We start from the raw sequence: 8,959 nt of genomic DNA, 5'->3' as shown, positions 1-8,959 counted from the left end.
TCACAAGTTCCCTTTGTATGGCTTTGAGTTGGGGAATGTGGCCACAGAGAGCTGTGAGGTATTGCGCCAATTCTGGACTCCCCATGGGACTTCTTTACTGTCTACAGAAAGCACATCAGGGAACCAGTGTAACAGTGTGCTGCTAATCTAGTAGGCCTGCTTGTCACTGCAGCTGCTGCAGAGCTATGGCATAATCAGCAGTGGATATAATGGATATAAATAGAGCTAGTCTCCAACAGGAGACAGCTTAATCCTAACCCTTGTTGGGTCTCACGGGTCTTGCAAGAGCAAACAGTCGGCAACTCTGCCACCCCTTGCAATGACAAGTAAATTACTACCAAGGACAATTGATTTGTACCGCTTATGTCTAGCGGCAGTCTTGTGGAATTTATAATAAAAGGTCTCTCTAGAGCAAAGCTAGGTGGTTGTGCCACAGCTGGCAAGACACAACCAGCTCTCTCCCATACACTGAAAATGATAGCATTCTCTTCCTTTTACCATCCTCAGACACTGCACTAGGTGTTTTCCTAACACTGTTGCAGGCTATTGCCCAAGGGAATTCTATCCCAGATTTCCTCCAAACCAGAATCATGCTTTTACCTCACTGTGAGGACTTTTCCAAGCAGCAGGTGTAAATCCCATTGCACTCATCCCAAATAAAATCTGAGTTACCTTCAGAGCTGGAAGCATCCTGGGAATTCCAGCTCCAAAACCTGTAGGGCAAGAAGAGAAACCCAGAAGCATGTGACTGTGTTCCTCTGCAGACTCACCTCAGATCCCACTGAGTGTTTTAACACCCAAGCCCACATACCAAAGCCAGGGACATCAGAGGGGATTTCTGCCAGTCCAATGCTGGCTTAGCTACCCTAAGAGGGAAATACCCACAGCCTTCAGAAAGGCTTTACAAACCCACAATCTCTTGTGTCATGAGAGCATTCACCTACATACAGATACTTGGACTGCCACATTGCTTGGACTCATTTATTGCAGTCCATGTCTGTATTCAGGCTGGTGAAGAGCCTTTGCTGTTCCAAGGCTTATTCTGGGTATTCTGCATTATCCTAGGTCCAGCTGGATCTTGACTGTGGTGTTGTAAAAGGTCCCGACACAGTTGGAGCCCCCAAAGACCAACACTGTGTGCAGATTGTGCTCCTTTTTATTCCCCTTGTCCACATCATTCAGGCAGGCAGGAGTCAGGTCAAGCAATGTATGGCCAGCTCGGGGCACAGAGCAGAGGTCATGGTGGATCACCGTGCTCCATGAAAGAGTATCTGAAAGAGAAAGGGCTATCAATATTGACAAGCCCATTCCTAGTGCAATGGATGAAACAAATGGACCAGACTAGGTGTTCAGAAACATCACTGCAGCCCATAGTCAACTTCAGCTGAGGAAACGGGTAGGGAGAGTCACTCACCTAGGTGGAAGACAAAGGCATCCTGCAGGGCTCCCGTGGCATTGCAGCCTCCACTGATGAGAACCTTCTGGCTGGACACAGCCAGAGCTGCATGAAAACTGTGACCAAAGCAAAGCCAAAGGCTGACTACAGCATAACCTGCTGGGGTTTTCTCAGTCAGCAATGGGTGGGGGGGACATATTTCAGCAGGAGGGTGGGGGCTTTAGCTGAAGAATGAAAGTTTATTTCTGCTTCTTTTCTGCCCTGATTTGCTGAATAACCCTGAAAGAGTTGTTTGTTTGCCTCTGCAGGTCAGGCCATAATCAAGCTTGAAAAGCTCCTCATTATCTCAAAAGGAGCTATCAAAACTCCTACGTTTTTGCTCTGTGGAGTGCAACAGCAGGCTAGCTGGGCTTTGGTATGATTTAGATTATTGTTCTAGTGGGCAAGGGCTTTAGGAACAGCATAGTCCTAGTACAAGAGTTTCTCCCTCTCTGTGTGTCTGTTGTACCCCAGGTACTGTGGAGACCAAACAGCAGGCAATACACTTCACTAGCACATGGCAGAAAACTTCTCCTAGCCTGAAAGGAGAGGAGACTAGGGAGCCTAAGGGGTCTGTACCCCCCAAACCCTACAGGCACCAACTAGGATAGCACAGGAATTTCTGGTCCCACAGCAGAGGGGCCATCCACTGTATTTTGACTAGTGGGGTAGATACACAACTAGATCTGATCACAAGCACCATTCAAACCTGGCTTCAAAGAGGACAGAGAAAGAAGATAGTTTCTATCTGCAATAGGATCTTACCAACGTGCAGAAGGCTGTCCTGTGAGGAGAGGGACTGGTGTGTACTCCATGAAACCTGACAGCCAGGGGAAAGGCAGGTGAAATGTCAAAAAAATCCCAGCCTCATAACTAGACAAAACCTTCCATAATCCTTCACATCAGCAACCTGCCTTATTACCCAGCTTCTTCCAAAAACACAGCTTCTTGTTTTTCCCATTCCCTCCCCTCACACCACAGGAAGGTGTTTTGGCTGGTTGGTTGGGTTTTTTTACCCCATAGTTTTCCATCTCCATTGTCTACTCAGTTTTTATAATGTCAATGGCACCTCCCCATCTAGCATGCCTCATTCCAAGTCCCTGCCTTAGAACAGCCCTTCCCAAGGCAGCCGTCTTACCCAGATCTAGGATGTGCATGTCACTGAGGTAGAGAGAAGCCCTCCGGCCCCCAAAAATCAGTAGTTTGTTCTTCAGTAGAGTAGCTGAATGCCTGGGCAGGGAAGCAGCAAGTGAACAAAGCATCTTTAGCAGTTCCCAAAACCGATGTTTCAGCCTTTGCTACTGCTGTTGGGCTGCCTGCCATAGCTTCAGTCTACACCTGCCTCTACTGCCCAAGGACAGAATCCCATCAGGATTCATGACAGGAGGTACTGGGAGTCACATTGCTCAAAACATAGCCCTATCTTAATAAGAAAACAGTGGAGAACAATCACGTAAATATTTAGGAAATTACACTGGTGTGGGAGGGAAGGTGAGCAGAGGTTTCCTGCTCTATTTTGGAGGGCTGGAATAAGAGCACTCTCACCCAAGCCTAGGCAGAGGCTTCTCCCCTTCCGAGATGGGCTGATACCAAATTTCATGCTCTGGATTGAAGATATAGAGCACATTGCTGCAGGGTCCAACTGCCATCGATGCCTTCTGGGGGGAAGTCCCTCCAAAAACAAAAAGCTCCTTGCAGTAGATAGTTGCACTGTGGTAAGTGAGCACTGGCATCCTCCCTTTAGCCTGGAGAAAGTTTAACATACATTTGTTACAAGAAGTGTATTATTTGCTGCATGACCTGTAGGAAAGGGGTCATGCAGTGAGTTGGGCAAGTCTCAATTTTCACTGTATTGAACTCTTAGGCCAGATCTTTGCCACAGAGGTAGGCAGTACATCATTTGAGTACTCTGCACCACCAGAATGCTCTGATGGAAGAAGGAACATAACTTCCTAGCCCAGCTTCCTCAGAACACATCAGAGAACTGAATGAACTCATCCAGGCTTATTCTGTAAAAGCCACCTTCTGACTTAGCCAGGAAAGAGACAGATAGTCCCTTGCTAATGAGGCTCCCTGCAAGGACATGACAGCAACTACAGAGCTCTGAGCAGTTCCTGTGCTTAGAGCAGTCCCTGTGCTTAGAGCAGTCCCTGATTTGAGATCAGCTTTTCACCTCAGCGTCCAGCACAGCTCTCAACAGCACCATACAAAATAAGAGGCCATTTCCCTCTGACACTCATACAGAACCTTCCTCCCACAACCTCAGTCAGACACAGCACTCTGCAGCAGCCATTTTTTCACCTTGCTTCACTCATTGTAGGCACAGCCCTTGGTTTCTGCCAAGCTTGTAGCCTTTCAACATAGCCTTTTTATATCTGTCAATCCCAACTAAGCAGCTCAGACGACCTGCAGGAGCAAGGGACCAAGATTACTGGAATAAGGATACGGGCATATCGATTGCCACATTCAGGCAGGTCCTGCCACCCCTCCTGTGCTCATGTCTTGGAAGAGCTGCAGTACTTACAGCAACAAGGAGCCATTTCCAAGTGACTGTGTCCAGAATGTAGATGCTGCTGTTGGTTTTGCCCTCCCTTATGCCCCCGAAGATGTAGATACGCTTGGTCTCTGGGTCATAGGTAGCTGTGTGTCCATGCAAGCACAATGGCATGGCATTCTGTAGCTGGAAACCCACTGGAAGCCAGAAATCACTGTCTGTGGAAGCAAAACCAGATAAATGGTGTAGGAGTTCAGAGATGCTCTTGATTTCTCCAGATTTAAAGAACATGTCATAAAATCTGTACTCAAGATCCTGCTCCCTTCATCTCCTCCTCCCCTTTGATTCAGGGTTAGAGGAGACTCTTACAGAAATGTTTCTGTGTAAATAATGCAGGAGAACACTCACTAGGTGGGGAATAGTAAGGTGGAAGAGAGGATCAGTGAGATGCAGAAAGGTGAAAGGCACTGGAATGGTATTTCATGATTCTCCACCAGTAACCGCACATAGACTGTGTACCCTTTAAAATTCACCCAGCTCTTTCCAGAACTTATACCTTAGCTCCTGGAAGGCTCTCACACACAACTCCACAGCTTCTCATGGCAGCCTATATTGTCAACTCAGCCTGCTGACCCATGTTAGGAGATGTAACACCTTTGCACAAACCCCTGAGTACCCCTCCCACCTGCATGAGTTGTCTCAGGTCCCACTGCTCCCATTGCTTTTGATAGCCCTGAAGTTCCCACCAATTTCCATCTTCCAGAGTGCATCCTTGCAGGGCTGCTGATCAACACCTTCTCCACCAATGAGAACAGCTGTCCCCAGGTCACTGAGGCACATGGCATGGCACCACCGTGGGCTGGGACTGCCTGGAGAGGGGAGAGCACAGGGCTGAAATCAGTCAGGTGAGACACCCCCAGCTCCCTTTCCTGCTGGGAAAAACAAGGCAGCTGGAGGCTTCGAGGGCAGAAGCGGGAAGGCAAGTGCCTCACGTCACTTCCTTCTGGTGTGGCAAGAGACAAAGCTGCCTGAGGAAGATTTGCTATTTGCTTTGGGGAAGAATTGCCTTACAAGGAGAGATGTCACTGGCAGAGGGAGCCAACAGAGAGCCTGCCTGTATATATGAGGACACATACAGGCTGCCACTTCAGACAGGCTTGCATGCCCCCCATCGGCTACCTAACCCCACAAGGAATATCCCAGTTGTGCTACCCCCTGTGTTACTCCTTGTGAGGGAGAGCTACCCATGGACAGCTTGTTAGTTCCTAATATACAGAACTGGAAGCCTGGAGCTGCTTCCAGGGATATTCCTCCTACTACTCTGTTCCTCCTTATTTCCTCTCCCAGGGCCCTGTGGTTGGCTGAGCAACATAAAACCACTTTCTAATCAAGGTCTATTCCACATCTTATCCTTTACCTCAAAGTACTATGAACCCAGAGGTGTGACTGAGATTCAGAGGACCTACAGAAACATCCTCAAGAGCCTGACAGTACTTGAATCGCCTGTACTGAGGGTAATTGCATGGAGAGGAGGAGCATATACATATACAACCTACTTGTTATTCTTGATTACTGGGGAGACAAAGGATGAAGCACAAGAGGCTTGTGACATTAAAGGGAATAGCATCACCGAGTGGCTGAAAAGACAAACCAGGGTCTAGAAACCAGATCCTCACCTTGCAACTCCTTCACTGACAGATCTGCAGAGGAAACACAGAGATGGCCCCATAAAGAAAGCAGTCAGCAGACATACCATGGAAAGTGCTCAGCTCATCAGAAGAAATGCAGAAGTAAGAACACGGCACATGTCCTTTGACTACTATTTTGCTGTCACGACTGCATTTTACCCCTCTGATGGAACCTCATTTTTCCACTTCTCACACTGCCTACAGTGGAAGCAACTATGATGGAGCTGTATTTGCCCCTGTGAGAAGCAAGACAAGTCACAAAGAAGTCACTTCACATGGGGCCCACTGTGTTGTCAAATGTTTACACACCAGCTTGGTCAAACCCTGGAGCTGACTTGGAATTCACACTCCATAACCTAAAACTTTTGTTCCCAACCCCTTGGCAGCTTCCCTTCTCACTGCTGAAAACTCAGTACAATTATACTAATGATATATATATTCCTTTCCATATGTTTCATACTTTAATAATAACCAATGCTGATAGTAGGGGAACAAAGGTGCCAATTGAAAGGTTACAGGATGTTACAGTATTTAACTTTCTTGTGCCTCAATTTACTCTTTTGTAAATGAAGGGTAACTATACTTGCCTTCATTTACAAATCACTTTTAATCATGTGAAGAGAGAGGCATATTATGTTAGCACTAATAGTATCCCGTGTTCCATTTCTGGCCTTTTCCCAATAGGCAAAATTCATCAAGAAGTTTATCCAAGACCAAGGAGCATTCTCAGTATTTCACAAGCCAAGACAGAGAAACCCATCTTGCCTTGGGCAAAGGCTAGGAAGCTGTTGACCAGCAGCATTAATAGATCATTCAGACAAGACCTATAAAATAAACCTGGAAGCTGCCAGAGTTACCTTCTTCATCAAGATCTCTCTCAGATGCTGTGGGTTTAAATAAAACTTTCCTGGGCTTCTTGAGGTGGGCAGGACTTTTCCTCCAGGCCTCACTGGCTTCCACTTTGCCAGATGGTGGCTTCAGGGCACAGGGTACCGCCAGGGTCCTCAGCAGTGGGCAAGCATCCTTCCTCCCAGGCCTGGATGCTCTAGCAGTTACCTCTGAGCTCTGACTCCTAACCTGTGATAAAGAGTCCCAGTTAAATCAGCCCTGAAGAAAAAGACCTGAGAGGCTAATGTAACTTTTCTGCTCCTGGGCCAGAGATTGGTTTCATGTGGTGGCTGTCTTCAGGCTCTTCTTCCCATTGAGTCTTAAGGGCCAGTATACCAACCATTTCAGCCAGCAAATACATGCTGAGCAATGCAGCTACATGCTGCTACATGCCCAGTGGTCTCCTTTCAGACTGCTGGTTGTGATGGGCACAGCTAACACAAGGCAACTGGAAATGCTGAAAGGCCATCTGTGCTAGGAGTAACTAGGCTGATCAACCATCCCACCAAGGACTGTTAAATTCCACCCTTCCAAAGGCATTCCTATGGAGAGCATCACTTTCTTAAACACAACTTAACCTTTGGTTTCAAAACTTGCTTAGCCAGGTTTCCACTGAGAGAGTGGCAACAAGTGTTTCTGCTAGACATCAACTGAGCAGCTATGAATGAGGGAGGAGATAGCAAGGAGAGGGTGAAAAACCAACAGAAAGGCTCCAGGATACACGTAACTGCAGTAGGATCCTCCAGGTCCTGGCCAAAGGGCTTCTCATCTGCTGGAAGCACTGGAGACTGTGTGATCTCTGGGACAAGGAAGGGGTGGACAGGTGTACTGCTGGAAACACCTCGGAGCAACTGCAGCAGAAACAAAGACATTGAGAATAGAAGGACGCACCAAATGCACTGGCCACCATCCACAATGGGTGAGCAAAAAGATGTCTTGCAAGGAACAGATGTGCTGCAAGGGAATAGCCCAGCTTTCATCTGCAGAATAAACAAGGGAAAACAAAGCCAGCCACTGGAAGATGCTGAACCCAATGGCTTCAGCGCAAGGTAAAACAACCGCAGATCCAGCAGGGAGTGGAACAGGAAGTGAATTGCTCTCTGCTACCTATCTCCTGCAACACAAGGTGTTTTGGCAAAGCTGTGTTTAGGGAATAGATCTGAAGCACCACAGAGGGTTTAGGTTCAGCACAGACATGCATTAACAGATCCATGTTTGGTGGCTCTGCCTCAGAGTAGCAAAATGAAGGAAAAGGAGAGGATATGAGAGGAACTTCTGTAGCTCTGAGGTGACAATATTGGGGGCCCAGGGCAGGAACAGAGGAGGGGATCAGTTATTTTACCTGTCCATTGACAGTCAGGACAAGCTTCGCAGAGTTGCCTTTGTCCATCTCTTCCAACGAGGCCATAAAAATATCCGTTCTCCAGTCACCTTCCCACACCAGAGACCTGCAGAAGAACCATGGGTTTTCAGCCCACAGGTGACACTCACTAGAGGAAAACTCCTGCTCCCACACTAGCTGGTAAAACCCCAAAGACAAAAAGAGACCTAGCACTGAAAGCAGCCAAAAGGAAGCTGAAAGGATCACTTGAAAGAAACACTATGGTGGAGGACTGACAGGCCTGAGCAGCTCTGGGACACCACCACCAGAACCAGGCAGCACCACAGAGCAGAATGCCTGTCCAGAACACCCCTCCTGACACCCCGGCAGCACCAGCTCCCGCCACAACCTGCGGGTGGGCTGCAGCGTGCCAACCCGCTGCGGGGCGATGCCTGGGGACACCAGCACATCCACCGCGATGCTCGTGTCCGGGGAGTAACAGCTCCAGTCTCCCAGCCCGAACACCACCAGCTGCTCCGGCAGCGGCAGGGGCAGCCAAGCCTGGAAACCCATCTTGCTGGATTGGCTGCGGGGGGAGAAAAACAGCAGAAAACTGAGATAATCATCAAGGAGTAAAAAAGAAGGTAAAAAAAAAAAAAAATATCTGAAAAGGCTTGAAAATATGTTTATGCCGGGGGAGAGGGCAAGGAGGGTCTTAAAGAGGAAACCGCGCAGGGGTGCAATGAAGAAAGTAACTGGCAGCCTGGGAAGGGAGTGCAGCCATGAGCTGGGGCGGCGCAGTCACGGGCAGCTCCACAGCCGAGGTGAGGCGCGCAAGGCCCACCGCTCCCAGGCGCTATGCGGAGGGGTCGGTCCGCACCCGCTCAGCCGCACCGGCGGTTCCTGCAGCGCCCACAGCACGAAGAAGGCGAGGCCGCCCTCCGGGGCGCTACCCTGTGGCCCCGGCCGGCCCCGGCGGCAGGCAGGGAGCATGGCAATGAGCGGACGCGCCGGTAGCGGGATGCAGCCATTAAGGCTCCGCGGCGCAGCTGGGGGCGGCCGCCAGCCACCTGTGAGCCCCTGCCGGCCTTAGGAGCGTCCGAGTACTGGGGTGTGGTGCGGCAGGGGCAGGC

The 8,959-nt window shown here is 49.1% G+C and overlaps 1 protein-coding gene across 4 annotated transcripts; it reads right to left on the bottom strand.

Annotated features, from left to right (window-relative positions):
• Window positions 1-967: 967 nt before the first annotated feature.
• LOC130609442 (rab9 effector protein with kelch motifs-like) lies at window positions 968-8,424 on the bottom strand. Of its 4 annotated transcripts, none has more exons than XM_057428414.1 (12): window positions 8,236-8,424; window positions 7,848-7,953; window positions 7,234-7,356; window positions 6,475-6,694; window positions 5,606-5,629; window positions 4,676-4,798; window positions 3,960-4,147; window positions 2,981-3,180; window positions 2,574-2,665; window positions 2,201-2,255; window positions 1,415-1,512; window positions 968-1,271 (listed from the first exon to the last, which is right to left on the bottom strand). In XM_057428414.1, the coding sequence occupies exons 1-12, from the start codon at window positions 8,397-8,399 to the stop codon at window positions 1,057-1,059; spliced, it is 1,608 nt and encodes a 535-aa protein (XP_057284397.1). In that variant the 5' UTR covers window positions 8,400-8,424; the 3' UTR covers window positions 968-1,056. The 4 variants fall into 4 exon arrangements, with proteins under 4 accessions (XP_057284397.1, XP_057284399.1, XP_057284398.1 ...); XM_057428416.1 differs by having other exon boundaries at window positions 8,107-8,374; XM_057428415.1 differs by lacking the exon at window positions 5,606-5,629.
• Between the last annotated feature and the right edge of the window lie 535 nt (window positions 8,425-8,959).

Source organism: Pezoporus wallicus, unplaced genomic scaffold (genome assembly GCF_028554395.1).
Source record: "Pezoporus wallicus isolate ANWC-B61680 ecotype Strahan unplaced genomic scaffold, APGP_CSIRO_Pwel_v1 contig_3486, whole genome shotgun sequence".
Classification (NCBI taxonomy): domain Eukaryota; kingdom Metazoa; phylum Chordata; class Aves; order Psittaciformes; family Psittacidae; genus Pezoporus; species Pezoporus wallicus.
Note: the sequence above shows the minus strand (reverse complement) of the source record. Positions and strands in the feature narration are given on the sequence as shown.